The following is a 17,293-nucleotide window of genomic DNA, read 5'->3' as shown; positions in this document are numbered from 1 at the left end:
TAAATTTCGCTAGATCAAATCTCTTCTTGTAATAAGGCTCTACATTCTGGTAAAAGGTCAAAATTTTATTATTTGTGCCATTTCTCATCCCATGAAAGATCTAAATAAAAACATAAAGGATAAATATCCGAAATTAGAGTAAAATATGAAAGAATAAAGTTTATTATAAAAGAATAGCACTATCTATGAACTAAAAACAAGCTCTTGATCAATATCAAAATCAAATGAAGTATCGATTTTAAAAATCGAATCAATTGGATCTGAAGGTTGAAGCTGGCATGAAATTGGTAATTGAGTTCCTTGCTTAATCGTAATCGGAATTGGAAATGGCTGTTTTATTGGTTTTTTGCAGAAATAGTTGAAATATTTATCAGCAAGGAAAACTTCGGAAGGAGTTTTTCTTCTTTCAACAATTCCAAGTTCAACAAGGAGGTAAACAACTTGATAAAGTTTGCATAATGTTGATTTAAAACGGCCATTATCGCGTGCAAAAAATGATGCAGTCTCCTGCATGTTAAGCTGTTGGCGTCTTAATGATATAAAAAGTAGTACAAAATTGATACCGATTGAATGCATCAATAGTTTCTGTTCAGATGGGAAGAAATCGGAAACATTGGATTTGTTGAAGTATTTGAGACCGCGTTCAATGATAATATTCTCCAATGTTGGGATAATTCTTTCCATTCCAACCCATTTCACAGTATCCATATTTGACTTTTCGAGAATTCCAAAAGCTTGTAAAATGGAAGCAAGGTCATAGAAGCGTCTTCTTTGGAATCCAAATTTATCGCATACATCTGTGATTTTTATTGATACCTCTCCATTTGAATTGCAATAATCGAGAAATTTCGAAATAGAATTATGGAAACAATCACGTTGTTTATGGCCATCTATCTTGGACTTTGGCTCTGATGGAACTTTGTAATGGTTTTGACATCCATAAACTGTGAGAAAATACGATTCGATGTTAAAGGATGTAGTCATAATTTTGTGTGGTGTCAATTATTTTCTGTTTATTCTCAATTAGATAAATTTGAGGTCACATATATTTGCTTTTTATATGTCTATTGATAATTTGGGCAAATTGGATTTTGAATATTTTATTTCAATTTTGTGAACTGTAAAAATGTGACGTTCTTGGAGAAATATAGAGTAAATAAAAAGCAAAATGGCTATCAAACCATCCAATGATTTGTAAATTGTGAACGACGTCAATTTTTAGGATAAAAACGGTTTTATTCAAATTATAATAAACAGAAAATTTAAAAATGATCATTAGGACTTATTACAAATATATTTCATAAATTATTGTTTCAATTTTCAATTCTCAACTGTTTTTTTATTGTTTTTGTAAATTATGAAGTCCCATCACACTTTTCAATGCTCGATTTTTAAAAACTGTTTAAAAATGGAGCTTATATTGAAATAGCGTAGAGACTAAAAATTACCACAGACTATTTCAGAGGATTGAGTTGCCACTCAATCCTCTGAAAAGTCTGAGGTAATTTGCAAAATTATTTTAGGAAAAATTTTTATCAAATAATTTATTAAATGTCATGTTCGTGAAGGAAAAATAGTTAAGTCCAATTTATCGTTGTAAACAAAATTGTGTTAGAACGATTCTTCTGAAATTTAAAAATTTGTAAATAAGAAAATAATTTAGGATAGCTTCATTGCATAAACATATTTTTTTCGTGTCCGTAATTTCTTTTTCAATTGGTTACAGAATTTAATTATCAAAAAAATCTAACATGTGATGAGTTTGTATGAACCGAATTTCGATGAAATTTATTCTGAATTGAAATTTCTTATTTTTTACAAATCCGAAAATGAAAAATTAAATTCTGGATATTTCAGATTGTTAAAATGGTAATACATATAGAATAGATTACAATAGCTAGTTTTTATTGATGGATATTTTGAAATTTTTACAATGACAACCTTTGATTTTGTTTATCCATCACAAATATTAATTCTGAATTGGCCAATTGTGTTAACATTAATTGCTGATACTTTTACCAAGAAATCACATATAAAAAGCGTTATGGAAAACTTCCTTGAATTAACCAAAAGTAGAAATTGTAAAGAATGGCCATATTTGTATTAGATAAATATTTCATTTTGATCTTTATTAATAATTTTTGCTCTCCTTTTTACAAATTCTTAACATTTTTACGAGATTACAATCCAAAATTAGAGATAAATCTATCCTTTTTAGCAATTTAGTAATTGGTGCTTATGTATTTACTATAGTTAAGGCATTAATCTATATAAAAACAAATATAATCAATATTTAACAAAATTAAAAACAACATTTATTTTACGAACATACTGTATTTCTCAATGAATTCATCAGTGAATAATCTCTTTTGTTTGAGTAAAATATCAACTTGTTTTGAGAGTTTTGCCCATGCATCTTGTAATCTCCTTGGTAATTGCGCAAATTTTACTTGTTGGAGTGCTTTGAACGCATTAATACCAATATATGTATGTAAGAAGCATGTTGAATTCGATCTAGCAATAACAAAGAAGAAAAGAGTCATCAGCCAATCATCACTTTCACAAATCAAAGAAAGAGAATTAACAACTTCAGCAATAACCCACATCCTCTCTCCAAGCGATTTTTCATCAAGAGAATCCATGATTCTTGCGAAATTCTCAAGTTTCTCTTCATTGTTTCTCACGAAATTCTTGTATTTCTGCTCTTTTCTCGTGATTTTTCTCGCAACTCTGTCAAAAACTTCTTTTTGTTCAAGCAAATCATACAATTTCTGGTCTTCTTCATTCGAAACATCAAGAATGGCAAGCGATGGTAAAAGTACATTGCGAGGGCAGTCCGCAGGCAAGAAAGTTAATTTCTTTGCTATTGCGATATTCAAAATTGATCCAAAACGGTTTTGACTGTCAGAAATTTCAATCAAACGACTTTTTTGAGTCAATCTTACCAAACAAGTTTCGAACAACTGCTCGCTCTGTATGAGGTTAGAAAGGGCTGCTTCGACAGCATATTTCTTGAGCTCATCTGTTATCATTTGGCTTGCGTATTTTCTGATTTCGAGTTTCTTAGGAGTGTCAAATTGATCTAAATTATCAATTTGCATAATAACATTTAAAGGATCCAAACCTTCGTTTCCTGCCATCTTGGAAAGGCTCAACCACTGTCTGGAGATCTCCTTTGGAGGCTCACCGACTGTTATATTGTCATCGCAGAACAAAACAGCAGTTACAGGCAATTTTGGAGGCAAAGGAAAGTAAACATCGATGACACCTGGTTTAAATGAAGAGATTCTACTGTAATTCTGGAGTCTGGATACATCTATCTTGGATCCTTCGAACGTTGGCATTTGTTTGAATATGTTTACCGCTAAAACTGTCTCAACTGGGGAGAAAATGTATGGAATTGCACCTTTGACTGTGTATTCAACGAAAGAAGTTGGTTCACAAAGTGAAGACACACTCTGTCCGAATGTATTCGCTAGCATATCGAAGGATTTCGTGTCAGTGTTGTTGCAAATAAAATTAAAAAGTTGTAAAATTTGAGTTTTGCTTACTTTGACTGTATTAATCAATGGATTTGATGAAGCATATGTTGTGAATGATTGCAATAGTACTTTGAGGAAGAAAACTTGGCAAAAACAATTTGGATCTGATGTAAGTAAATCCATGGACAAAGCTGTATGAAATGGAGATAAATAACGAATAGTAATTGAAAGTGTTGATATTAATATATCGTATAATTGCTTCAATGAAGGACGATTTCGTATTTCTGCGGCTTTTGTCATAAAATTCTGCCAAAATGTTTCAATGAATAGAATTGATGATGAAAAGAATGATGCGATTAATGGTCTGGCAAATTCAATTTCGCCAAGTTGAATTAAATAATTTAGAAACTCATAGGCAAAAGTAAGATGTTCTTCAGCAATGAAATAGCCTGAAATTGATGGGAATAAGACGCAGGCAAAGAGATTGTACTCTTTTGGCTCTTGTCTGAAATATTGTAAAGCTGCGTTTGCAAATTCTTTTGGTTTTCGATATGCGCCTTTAACATAAAAGGCAACATTCTGTAAAAGCTGAGGATCATTAACTAACGTATAGAAATAATTAACTTTATCTTGAAATGAATCAAAAATGTTCTTTAATGGTATTATTGTCGCAATAGTCATCTCATCATCTGCTAAAGATGTTAATATAGAATTCTGTCGTGCAATACGTTGAATATCTACAAGATTTGTTGATAACGTTTCTGAATTTCGGCAAATTATATCATTTAAAAAACCAGAATGATCTCTTTTGCTCAAAACTGTCTGATACATATCATTTACGTCATAGTTCTGAAACTCAGACGACTTTGACCGAGAAGAAATCATGAAAATCTTTTATTTTAAACTTACAAAAGTGACGAATAATATGAATGTTTGGATTTACTTCCATTTACACTACCAATCATACTATTGTATGAGAATGGAATACTTGCATGAACAGCATTTTATTGTTTGGATTTTGATCAATATGGAAGTAAAAATTGTCTTAAAATAGCTTTTTCGGATAAAGATTCTGCAAATTAATACAAAATACATATCAAACATTTATTAAATATAAAATATATGTGAAATATCATCATTGGCAGAAAATAATCCTGCAAATAACAAATAAAGTACAATTCAAGTATCACAATAATTCAGAACTGATGGCAGTGCCATCAGGAGCTTTGCATTGTTTAATAATTAAGTCAACTGTTGTATAATTCTTATGATATTGTAAAGATTCGTTCGGCATCTGCTTTTTCTCAAGTAACTCTTCGTATTTTTGCTTTACTTGTTTCACTTTTTCTTTATTTGTAATAAAAGTAAATAAAATTCCGCAAAAATCAAGAATTGCGTAATCAGGGACATGTGCACATGTATTGGGTGGTATTATTGTACCATTTACACGAAAAATAGCTGATCCAGTATTTTCAATGTAAAATTGATAATCGCAAAGGAATGAAATGATTGCTTGGTTACTAGAAATATGAGTACAATCTGTATCGCTAACAATTGACAAGTCAATATTAACATCTGCTAAATACCGTCGATAACCTATTGAAACGCGGCTATTAACCATTCTAAAATAAGCCTTTTCTGATAGAAAAATTGCTAATTCAGAACCATTAAAATATGGTGTTGTAATCATTGGTAATAAGGATTCTAATTCGTGTATTTCAGAATCCCTTGAAAATGGTAGTTTTGGTTCCTCATGTGTCTTACATTTATAATGTGATAATATTAGCTCATTTCCGTGAGATTGTAATGATTCAACTATAAATTTATCAGTAGCGATTCGTTTTGCCATATCAGTCAGTAATTTATCGATGTCTTCTTTCGAATAGGATCTTATTTGTTCAATTCTTTCTAAGACTTCTTTACGAGATCGAATTGGATTGATAATCGAGCATCGATATTGAAAAACCTGTTCTGGTGATAATGAATTACTATTAGCTATAAATGTATAAATCCAATAATCTTCTTCGATATCCCATGGAATTTGAATTTCAGGTTTCTGAACTGAATCATATACTCTTTTCGGTGATTTAGGTTGCTCCATTAGTTGGTGAAACCGATTTTCGATATCTAATTGTGTGTAATCGTTATTAAATCGATAACAATTCCGTATTTGTTGAAATGGAACTGCTAAAGCCCCATCAATCAGTGTTTCATCGTCCTCTGGATTGAATTTCCCCTCTGTACTATCCCTTTTTTGGTTCTTTTTTAGATAGGAAAAGATGGATGACATGAGGGAAGGGGGATTAATGGTGTAAGACCCAAATTAACTAAATTTCAAAAAAAATATCAAATATAAATATTCGATGATGATAGTATTGGTTCATCGAAAAAGATGCTAATTGTTTTCTGAACTCACTCAAACAAACAGGAAAAATATGCCATATCAAAATGCAATTGTTTTAAATGTTCACCATGCTGCTAGAGAATAGATACATCTTAAAGAAAAGAAGTACGAACTATGAAGCATGGCCTTTGACACAATCTAATTACAATTAACTTAAATATGAAAAATATATTGTTTAAGGAAGATTATTCAGCATCAATAAAATCATATAAAACGACAGTATCCCAAAATTTCAATCAATATATGTTTATTAATAATAATTCTGTAAAATCGAGTAAAATCTGCAATACTCGTGTGTGAAAACATTCTATTTCTATACTAATATATGTTTAATGATGACCGCATTCGCCATGATCGCCATCACCACCAACAGATTTGCCGCAGGAGCATGAATGTAAGTTGGATTCTGTTGGGAGAACGATCTTGAATGTGGATGAGAATCTGTCGCTTGTGAAGTCAAGAGTAGAATTTCTCAAGTAGAGTAAAGCCTTGTCATCGAGGACAACTTGAGCACCATCCTTCTTAAAAAGATGATCTCCCTTTCTGGCAGCATTATCGAAGCTGAAATCATACTGGAAACCTGCGCATCCACCAGACTTAAGGCCAATTCTGAGCATTTTGTTCTCAAAGTCACCCTTAAGGAGTTTCTTGATCTGAGCAACAGCGGATGGTGTCATATCGAAGGCTGGCTTCTTCTGTGCAAACGCGCGGAATGCTTGAGATAACATTGACACTTTTTTATTTGTCTACTTGATTGGTTGTGGAAATTTTGATTATAATACTATTAGTAACAATATATATTTGTGGACCCATCAATTTTGAGAGTGAATTCAAATTGTTCTCCCAAATAAAAAAGTGTCTTAAATTTTTCCCAATTATCTTATCACTATGAAAAAATAGAACCTTAACATATGTTAAAACGATTTTTATATACAATCATTCATAAAAATGATTTATGCAAAATTTCAAATGGAAAAAACATTAGTAATTTCTGTAAATAGGAAGTTTACAAGGTATACTAAATGTGGCGGCTCTGTGTGATAGTCATTAAGGCTATCTTACATATGGATAGACCTAGGATCAACATGATTGTTAACTGAACCTTCCATGTGATCATATATAGTATACTTCCAACATTTGTATCATTATATGTATCTTGTTATTACGTAGATTGCAAGCTGATGCATATAAATTTCGTAAAAGTAATTCGAATATAGGGTATTCTGTAAAAATACTAATGATTTAGATCAGTATTGATTACGAGATCTTATTAATTTTTGATAATTATGCCGTAATTGAAATTCTTGGTTTAAGATTTATGTATGATAAGCGTTTTATTTTGTTGAAGGAATTTTTTGAAGATAGTCTTGATAACTATCCATGATTTTGTAATATCCCAAGACGTTTCTGTCAGAAAAGCGTTGAATATAATTAAAAATATATTAAAAGGCCAAATTGATGCATCCAATAGCATTTGCTTTACTTGTTACACGCTCTAGTTACAATATTAAGAGATGAGAAAATTCCAAATTTTTTTCAAAATCTTAAAAATGATTTCCAAATCTTCATTTTCTCAAAATGTTTTTTTATTTTTGAATTTTTTTTGGAAATATTTTTAATAAAATTCGAATTTTCTGAATGATACTACATTAAATAACAATTTTAAATCGGTGATCAAAACAAGTAATTGATAAAAATTACAATTTACACTTTATTTCAGCATATATTCTTTAGATTTTATTTGATATTTTTATTAAAAGATTTTCAAATCAAATTTTGGCAATCAAATGCACTTTATTTAAATATAAGTATGAAAACACATTATAAATTCATAGTGGTCTATTATAAAACTACTGCTTATTTTTCAAATCTTCCGATATTCCATTGTTGAGGTTTATTTTGAATGTACACATCTATCATTCGTTAGTCCATCGATAAAGTATTGATATATCTTTCTCATTAAACTCCTTGTAAAGAATTATATTCGTTGATCTGTCAAAATAATCAATAAATTACTGTGAAACGTAATTGAATTGAAAGATGGAACCATTCCAAATTGTTGTTAAAGATCTTCCACCTGGAATGGATGCTACATTTGTGGCCAACTTCCTAGGCAGTGCAGGTCCTGTTTTAGAAGTTAATGTCAATAATTTAGAAGCGGTTGTAACGTTTGCTTCAAAAGAAGCAGCAGAAAACGCGATGAAACAGTTTAATTACTACAAATTTAACGGAAATCCGATCAGAATGATTAAAAACGATCCAGAAACACAAAATATAATTCAACAACAGAAAGGCATCATTATAATTCATGGTGTAGACCAAGATGTTGATATCTCAGAAGTCTACCAATTCTTTTCCCAAGTCGGAGAAATTGTTTCAATTCAAATGATGCCAACAGACTGGGGATCTTTTACTTTCGTAATACTTCAATACAGAAATCCAGCAGATTCTGAAGTTGCTCGTAGCAAATTGAACGGATATCTAGTCAATGGAAAACCAATTTCCATTGAAGTCTTTAATGCTCAAGCTAAGACTATAGGTGACATACAGATAGTTACACCATCTAAACCCGTTGTTCAAAATACAACTAAAAACATAAAAATCGATAAAACGGCAGAAGAAAAGAAATCTCAGCAAAATTCTTCAGATTCTACGCAATCGGTCGATCAACAGCAAGAACAGATAGATCTCGCCGCTTTAGCAGGTCAAATGCCTTTACCTTCTCCTGCATTACAAGATATTAAGAAACAAATCGATCAAGAAAACCAGCAACAGCATGAAAAAGCTGTCAAAGCATTACAAGCTCGCCAAAAGGTCGAACAGCCAAACTTCCAATACGAAAATATACCAAATCAGGAGCAAATGATGCCAATGGGTCAATATCCACCTTACGACTATATGTATTATGGATACCAGCAGCCAATGAATCCCTATTATCCACAACCGGGCATGTTTAATCAATACGAAATGCAAGGATATCCACAACAGATGCCATATCCAGGATTTACCGGCCAATCACCACCTAATCAACCATTCCAAGGATTTACAGGCCAATCTCCCCCAACCCAGCAATTTATGGGTCAATATCTTCCAGGATATAACGGACAACAGCCTTCAGAGCCTTACCCACCAGAAGAGAAGCCTAAACCACAGAAGGAGGAACCAAAGATGCCATCTCTGTATCCAACAATGCCTCTTACAGAAGAAACTGGAATTTTAATCCGAAATCTTCCAAAAGAGTACCAGGATACCGAATCTTTCAACAAATTAATAGCAGAACTTGGCCAATTCACAGGTTGCTCCATTCTTGAAGACGGCGAATACATTTTTGGCATTGCAAATTTTGTTGATGGCTCAACAGCTCAAACAGCCATCAGTATTCTTTCACAGCAATACCATCTTGAAGCCGGTCTCTCGAAGATGGCTTCCGAGTTCATTGCCAAACAAGGGCCGTCGAGAAGAAGGACTTTGTTTGTTGGCGGATTAGTTACAGATGTTACTGAAAAAGATTTACTCAATTTCTTCAAACAATTCGGTACAGTTGAGTCGTGCGGTATCAAGAAAGATAAAGATACAGGATTGTCTAAAGGAATGGGCTTTGTCTGCTTTAAATCTATAAAATCGGCTGAAAAATGCAAGAAATCGTCAGGAAAATTGGATTTAAAGGGAAAATGTCCATTCTTTACATACTTCAGAGGTCCGGCACCTAATCCATCGTCGATCCAGGAAATGGAAGAGATCAACAAAGATACAAATCACGATGAGAATAAGATGCCAACTCCAGATTCACTTGACTCAAAATTCATTCCAAATATGACAAACATTGATGAATTTGGAATGGAAGGAAAGTAATTGTTGATGTTTAATATAAAGATATATATGTGTTTGTGTGTGGTTTTCAATCTCATATTTTTTTTTTGAGTGGAAGTAGATAAATTTTTCAGAACCAGACGAGAAATATATGAAGGCGAGTTGCATCTAAATATCAACTCAATTTTTAATGCTCATTCAAATTTGAAATTTAGTTATTTAGTTATTTACATTTCAAATTTTAACAGACCAAAGTATGCAGGTACTATCATTATCCTAGCATAAGCGACTTCAACTCAAAAAGAATTATAGTAGTCTCGGGAACACGAAAGTAAGGTAGTCACAAAATCTAAGTAGAAGGGCTTTGAAATATTGAGGGGTTTTGAAATTTTGACTCTCAAAATTTACACTTCCTCACTCCTCGAATTCCGAGCCTTTCAATGAATTTCCTCTCACTACTCGAATAGTTTATATTGACTTTTGAACACCTTTATTGAGAACAAAAAAATAAATATATTAAGAATCGGATTGTCCAAATTGAAGGATATAATTTTTTTTCTTTAGCCTATAAATCAATGTATTATATTGCATTCATTGTCAAATCAGTAGTTACACATAATATTAGAATATAACACTCTTGCTGTCTACAGATACAAATTTTGATATGATTATTTTGTTTAAAGCTATTATGCTTATAGTGATCACTTATTTAACATGTTGCATAACGTATCTATATTACTATTATTATATTTTAAGCATCTTTACTCAATATAAAAATTTATTGGAAAAATTCCAACTTTTAATTAATCTAAGTTGCCATCTGTGATGTTTCCTATTCGGTTACAACTATTAAAGCTTTAATAAAAATTCCAATTCAAAATTTCAATATTTTTCAAATCGATCAATACTGTTACATATTAAGTTCTGTCAAAATGTAAGCTATTGAATTTTTTGAGAGGGAAATAATCGTCGAGGAAGTAAAAAGTGGCACTTTAGGAAATATTATTAGAAATATGATAATAAATATATTTGGAAAAATATGTTTTTTTTTCAAAAATTGAAATGTTCATAGAATATTTTGAAATATGTAGGGAATTGAATTCGGTAATATATGATAAACAGGATTTTTAAATTTCAAGGAAAAATAGCTTTTGTGAATACTTTTGAGAACTCTTCTCAAAGATCATGATTCAAATATATTAAGGAGCCAAAATATTAGAGATGAGTTCACAATCAAAATTTTACATTTTAATTATTTAGAAAAACGTATTAACCTCAATAAAAAAAATATCTCAAAGATTAATAGTTAATTTAGGGTTTCCTAGCTATCTAGAGAATTGTTCCTTATGATGTATATATTTATAATGTATGCATCATAAGGAACAATTCCTCCTTAAAACGAGAAAACTTGTTCGAAATTGTTTATCATTTTGAACAAGTTTTCTCGTTTTTAATAACAAACTAAAGGCTATGAGGCACTGATTATATATTAGTGCCTCATAGCCTTTAGTTCCCAGTAGATAGCTGGGAAACTTTCTCCAAATGATAAGTTATTTAGAGAAAGTTTCCCAGCTATCTAGAGGGAATTGTTCCTTATGATGTATATATTTATAATGTATGCATCATAAGGAACAATTCCCTCCTTAAAACGAGAAAACTTGTTCGAAATTGTTTATCATTTCGAACAAGTTTTCTCGTTTTTAATAACAAACTAAAGGCTATGAGGCACTGATTATATATTAGTGCCTCATAGCCTTTAGTTCCCAGTAGATAGCTGGGAAACTTTCTCCAAATGATAAGTTATTTAGAGAAAGTTTCCCAGCTATCTAGAGGGAATTGTTCCTTATGATGTATATATTTATAATGTATGCATCATAAGGAACAATTCCCTCGCTGAAGTGAGAAAACTTGTTCGCAATCATTTCGCATTGCGAACAAGTTTTCTCACTTTTAGTTCCCTGTAGAAAAGATCGAAATTTTATTCTGATTTTAACTGATCTATATTTCGCTTGCGTTATTTGAATCTTTTCTTTTGCATATGTCATTCCTTTCACTTTTCGAATTTCATTTGCCTGCATGCTCTCTCGTTTTGGTTGAAAATCAACTCAATCTTAAAATGAACTTCTTCATTCTTTACAATAAATTCAATTTTTTTCGAGATATATCTTTATCTACCCCTATGTGAGCTGCATATTCTTTCTCGCTAAATTCTTTTGATTCTTCAGAGCTAAAAATCAAGTTTAATAAAAATAATGTTTATTCATAATTTTGAAAACCAAATTCAAATTTGAATGAGAATTTTTGAAAAAAATATAGAATATTTCAATAGTTTGGAATCTCTTCAACTTCCCACTGCTTATTAAACATTTTTTCCAGAGCGGTTTATCATCCTTGGTCCATTTCTTAAATTTGTTGTAAACCTCTCTTGGAGTGTATGGTCGAACTCCAATTTTTGGATGAGCGCCATGTGGCATGTCATTGTATTTTTGCCTGAATTCTTCCAATTCCTGATTGATGCTCTCAAATTCTGAAGACTTTGGAGCATTTTTGTCCAGTGATGGCCAGAGGCGTTCAATTTTGCCATTTTGACGTGGCATGTATGGAGCTGATTTTCTGATTTGAATGTCATAAGTACTCAAAAATTTTGTGAACTCTCCCTCATTTTCTTTACCGTTATCTGACCAGAAACAGAAAGGTGCTCCATATTTTTGAACTGTTGCAATTGCCACTTTTGAAGTTTCTGTTGAACTTTTGTTACGAAGCAATTTCAATGCTAACAAATAACGACTTTTGTCATCAATTATTCCATAAACCGGTAAAGTTTCTGGTTCTTTCAAAAAATGAATATCCACATGCCAGATTGTATTTGGAAGAATTGCTTCATAATCCACATAATATGCTTTTGGATTACTTTTATCTTTTTCTTTGTAAATTCCCAGAAATTTTGCTGCCTTAATAACTGCATTGTAACTGATTTGAAATTGTTTTGGATTCATATTGAGAGTCCAATACAATTTTTGAACCCCACATTTGTAATTTTCATAAGAATTCTGAACCTTCAAAATTAATTCTGGAGTTAATTCCTCTTGTGGAGGACCACTTTTAATTTTTGGTGTACCACCGATTTCTTTGAATGCTTTTTTGAGAGTATTTCTTGAAATTTGTTTGAAAATTGTAACATTTTGATAAGAATATGGAACTTTTTTCAAAACTGTTGCGTATGTTAACTCACCATAAGGATGTCAATTCGGAAAATTGTTTTCATTTTAGGAGAATATAATTTTCCTTTTCGAAAATTTAAAAAGTGAGACGCGCAGGATTCGAACTTTTTTAAAAGTTGATTTAAATATATTCTAGTGTGGATTCTAAGGATAATATCATATTTAAAATAAGAATATACTAGTTTAGGTGGTATAATTTTTTTCGATAAATTTGAGAGCATGTACGTTTAGGACATCAAAAGTGTCAATTCGCTCAGCGAAAGCTGAGCTAGCTTCGTTCTCGAAAGAATAGGGAAGGAGTGAAAGAGAGTGATACAGATGTTGACACATTCATATCATTTCAACAAATTTTGATCAAATTGAAATGCAATGAAATTCAATTCACTTCATATCCTTCAGTCAGTACATTGACATCCTTCTACATCACAATGATAACTCGTGCATCAATAGTTCTACAACTAACTCAGAAAAAACAAGATTTTTCCTTCCAGCTTACAGCTTTTAAAAAGTTTCGATGATAAAAATCACTCTACTCTTGTTTATCGATATGTTGTGATAGTAGGTAAACGTATTCTTATCGATATTAATAAAAATATTTTTACGAAAATCTGAACCAATTACAGAGTTATTCATAAAGTTTATGATAACTGTAATTACTTCATCTTTGTTTTATATTTGAATAAACAATTTAATTTAATTTGCATAATTTTTTTAGTTGAAAGACAGGAAACTTAGTTGAGTTTGTATTATTTTTATCGTTCAATTCATTGTATGTGTGAGTGATCCAGATATTTAAGATATTTAGAAAAAATTATTAATTTGATTAACAAATTTTAATCAAAATAGCAAAAATCTATTTGATAGCTGTAAGCAAATAATAATTTCTATTTCAATCAAAATCACTTATTTTCATCTAAACGTATAAAATTGTCAATTTTATGAGAATAAATTGAAAATCTCATGAAATATAAAGGAGAGTAATATTTTTCAATTTTCTTTTTTTCTTTCTCTCAAATATTTTCTATTGGGAATTTTCTTGTTATCAAAAAATAATTTTAATATTTGTTTATTTCATTACATACAATAAAATTTTAAAAACTCTATTTCTTCACAAGAAAATTTTTTTCCTTCATATGAAGAAACATTTTGTTCTCCATTTGATACTGAGTCTAAATCTCGATTTTTGAATTTTCTTCTTTCCAAATTTCTTTTTTCCAAATTAGAAGTTTAATTCAAAATTTCAATAGTTTATATATTTTCTCAAACCGTCTCAGATTTTCTCATTTTTTAGGTATTTTCTCTCAAAATATACAAAAATAGTAATATCAAGACATGTGTCTAATATACTTTAAAACCATCGTGACAAAATTCAAAAACGAAGAGTTCTTCTCTCCAAATTTTTTTTCAAAATCAAAAAAATGAGATAAAAAAGTTCGTTTGGAAAATTCATTTTTAGCATTTTAGGAATTTTCTCACTTTTCTTCCAAATTGACATCATTATAGGGTTGTTAGATTCCCGACGATAGGTGTCTTGGAAGATTTGCCTGGTGTCATCATAGTGTCTTTAAATCAAAAATTTTATTTTGGAGTTAGTTTTATTGATTTTTCAATAAAAAACATTTCTAAAACAAGAAAATAAAACGATAAAATATTTATATTTTATATAAGGATCTTATATATTTAAAATAAATATCATTTTATTTTTTTCATTGGTGTCTGTCAAACCATAATACACTATTCAAAAATTCAATGTGTCTTGCGGTTTGAAAAGACACCTTCAAATTGAACGATAGCACAGACACTATTGAATTTTACCCATTGTATTTAGTTTTTACCCTTTTTATTTTTAAGAATTAATGACTGAAACAGCCGTTTTGCTATGACCTCAATCACTTTTATTTATTATTTTAAATATTATTTAATTTTATTATTTGAATAGGCCAACTTATATTTGAGAAGCTCAATTTGAGACCACTTAATACATTGAAATATCATAAATATTGAAATATTAAAAAGTGTATTTCAAAATATTGAAATTATAAAAATTTATAATACTGAAATTGAGACAAATTAATAAATTCAATGTGTTTTTTTTGTGAAATAACTCTCAAATATTATTTTTTTGTTTATTTAATGATGAATAAATATGATTGCTTTAGTCAATCATAAAAACTAATTTAAGTTTAAAATAATGAAAGGATAATTTGATCTTTTTTAAAATACAATTATTTTTGATGATTTGCAAGAATCTTTGAAAAGAATATAATATAGGTTCTATTTTTATAAAATTTATCCAAATCATGTATTACATAAATTACGATTAAAACGATGAAAGAACCAAAAAGTGTGTTTTGTGTTTTGTTGTTGCGTGTTGGATGCGGGATCCTGTTATTTCAGAAATCGACAAAAAATTTGGAAATTTAATTTCCGAAATCGAAATTATATTAATGTTTTTAATATTCTTATATCAAAAGGATTAAAGTTCATTAAGAGAAAAACAACTCTTCTTCTTCAATCTATTGGCGCATTTATTTCTACACGCCAATAAGGAAGGGAAAATTATAAGACACAGTAGTATATGAGTGCGGGTTTAGTGACTTTTTTTGTTTCATCTATATATAGACGATGCATTAAAATATATTTATTTATAAATCATTAAAAAAATTAACATTAATTTTAAAATAATTTATTTTTTTATCTTTTATAAAAGAAGCTATATATAGATGATGTCAGATATTCCGCGATTAATTAAACATTGTTTAAATCCTGAATGGGTTAAACTTCAATTTAAAAATGAAGATTGTGAATTATTAAATGAATATGAAAGCCAAAATAAGCTAATGAGGTATAAATATAATGATAAAGAATATTTAATTTCATGGAATCAATGGAGTCATAATCAAAGACCTCATAAACGAGAAGAAGAAATTGAAAATAATGAAATGGAAATCATTGATGACATTAAAGAGGATGGAATTCCTAAATTTGTAGAAAAACCTTTAGAACTAAGTTAGGAGCATATAAACGTAGAGTATTAAATCCTGAATATCTTAAACATCAATTTAAAAAGGAAGACTGTGAATTATTAAACGTTAATGAATATGAAAATGCTAAATCAAAACTGAGATATAAATATATTGGAAGTGATGAAAGGTGTAAAGATAAAGATAAAGTTTATTCAGTTTCATATAATAACTGGCACACGTTGGGGATAAGAAAACATTTAGGAGATTATGGTAAAAGTTCCGAATTCTTCAAATCTAGTATGTATGAGAGAGTAAAAGAAATCAGATATAATTATCATTCATGAATGAAAAATAAACTTTAAAAATTCATGTCTTACATTTTTTGAATAATTTATTTTTTAATTCGTAAGAAAATGAGTGGATCAAGATTCGTAACCGTCAATCAATTAATGGATGTTCTTTCACCAATTCTTGAAAATGTTAAACAAGTAGATGTTTATTTCGATGATTATGTAGAAAGTATATATTATAAAGGTAAGTTTAATATTAAACCTATTGCTTTTGCATTTGATAATAAATTAATTGAAAATGCAAAAATTTGGGAATTAATTCCAGATATTTGAATTTATAACAAATATTAATGATAAATGGTTTAAACGAATTCCAACCACAAAAGTTCTTTGTAAATTAATGATCAAAACTGAGGAAAAAGAATTTAACGGGTTTAAATATCATCCAAATAAAGTTTCAGAACTAGAAAATGAAAAAACTTCAGAAAAAATTAAACGATAGACTTTCAAATGATCGTATTGAAAAAATAAATAAACTAGCAGAAGTTGCATTTAATAATGAAATATTTGATGAATATAACCTTGAACTCAGTGATGGACTTTAAGTCCTGGGCACTTTGTGCCTTGAGCTTTAAGGACCCGGGCTCAACGAGTCATGATTTATGAAATCAATAATTTGATTTATTCGCTCTTCAATAATTTCTATTCTTTTTGTTAAATCATCAATTTCATTAATGAGGTGATTCTTGATTGAGGAATAGATTTTAAACTAACAACACCTTTTATTTTTGAAATTTTGAATCCATGACCCTCCGGGTCTTGGACTCTGTCCTCAACTTTAAACATTTTATTCAATTTACATGTTGTCAATTCTTCAAATAATTTTTTATTATTAGCATAATAGTCATTAAATTCATCAACAGATGAAAAAATTTTTATTTCAGTAATTGGTTTAACAACGTTTATTTTTTGTTGAACATTTTCACTTTCATTTATTTCTTCCTCCTCTGTTTCATTTATTTTTAAAATCGGTTTCATTTATCATTAAATAAAAAATTAGAATATAAGTGATGAAATATATTTTTTAATTAATATTAAATCAGAGATGGCGGCAGGATTC

General features: G+C 29.7%; 5 protein-coding genes across 5 annotated transcripts, besides 5 other annotated features; 1 reads left to right on the top strand and 4 right to left on the bottom strand.

Annotated features, from left to right (window-relative positions):
* Positions 1-146: 146 nt before the first annotated feature.
* Positions 147-984, bottom strand: TVAGG3_0255290 (winged helix DNA-binding domain family; the record flags this gene model as incomplete). The annotated part of the gene is made up of 1 exon (XM_001305706.1): positions 184-984. One exon carries the CDS (start codon positions 982-984, stop codon positions 184-186), a length of 801 nt encoding a protein of 266 aa, XP_001305707.1.
* A 1,331-nt stretch (positions 985-2,315) lies between these two features.
* TVAGG3_0255280 (uncharacterized protein) lies at positions 2,316-4,436 on the bottom strand (the record flags this gene model as incomplete). The annotated part of the gene is made up of 1 exon (XM_001305705.1): positions 2,316-4,367. The coding sequence occupies one exon, from the start codon at positions 4,365-4,367 to the stop codon at positions 2,316-2,318; it is 2,052 nt and encodes a 683-aa protein (XP_001305706.1).
* A 187-nt stretch (positions 4,437-4,623) lies between these two features.
* Positions 4,624-5,780, bottom strand: TVAGG3_0255270 (G-quadruplex RNA binding; the record flags this gene model as incomplete). The annotated part of the gene is made up of 1 exon (XM_001305704.1): positions 4,669-5,772. The coding sequence occupies one exon, from the start codon at positions 5,770-5,772 to the stop codon at positions 4,669-4,671; it is 1,104 nt and encodes a 367-aa protein (XP_001305705.1).
* Positions 5,781-6,111: 331 nt separating this feature from the next.
* TVAGG3_0255260 (protein maturation by iron-sulfur cluster transfer) lies at positions 6,112-6,617 on the bottom strand (the record flags this gene model as incomplete). Its single annotated transcript, XM_001305703.2, has 1 exon — positions 6,216-6,614. The coding sequence occupies one exon, from the start codon at positions 6,612-6,614 to the stop codon at positions 6,216-6,218; it is 399 nt and encodes a 132-aa protein (XP_001305704.1).
* Positions 6,618-7,902: 1,285 nt separating this feature from the next.
* Positions 7,903-10,179, top strand: TVAGG3_0255250 (poly(U) RNA binding; the record flags this gene model as incomplete). The annotated part of the gene is made up of 1 exon (XM_001305702.1): positions 7,927-9,738. One exon carries the CDS (start codon positions 7,927-7,929, stop codon positions 9,736-9,738), a length of 1,812 nt encoding a protein of 603 aa, XP_001305703.1.
* A 425-nt stretch (positions 10,180-10,604) lies between these two features.
* Positions 10,605-10,645: a mobile genetic element.
* Positions 10,605-10,645: a terminal%2Cinverted (terminal inverted repeat of ISTv3 transposon ID:TVAGG3_0255240).
* Positions 10,646-11,012: 367 nt separating this feature from the next.
* Positions 11,013-11,095: a mobile genetic element.
* A 127-nt stretch (positions 11,096-11,222) lies between these two features.
* Positions 11,223-11,647: a mobile genetic element.
* A 447-nt stretch (positions 11,648-12,094) lies between these two features.
* Positions 12,095-12,930: a mobile genetic element.
* Between the last annotated feature and the right edge of the window lie 4,363 nt (positions 12,931-17,293).

This window comes from Trichomonas vaginalis, chromosome V (genome assembly GCF_026262505.1).
Source record: "Trichomonas vaginalis G3 chromosome V, whole genome shotgun sequence".
Lineage (NCBI taxonomy): Eukaryota > Parabasalia > Trichomonadida > Trichomonadidae > Trichomonas > Trichomonas vaginalis.
Note: the sequence above shows the minus strand (reverse complement) of the source record. Positions and strands in the feature narration are given on the sequence as shown.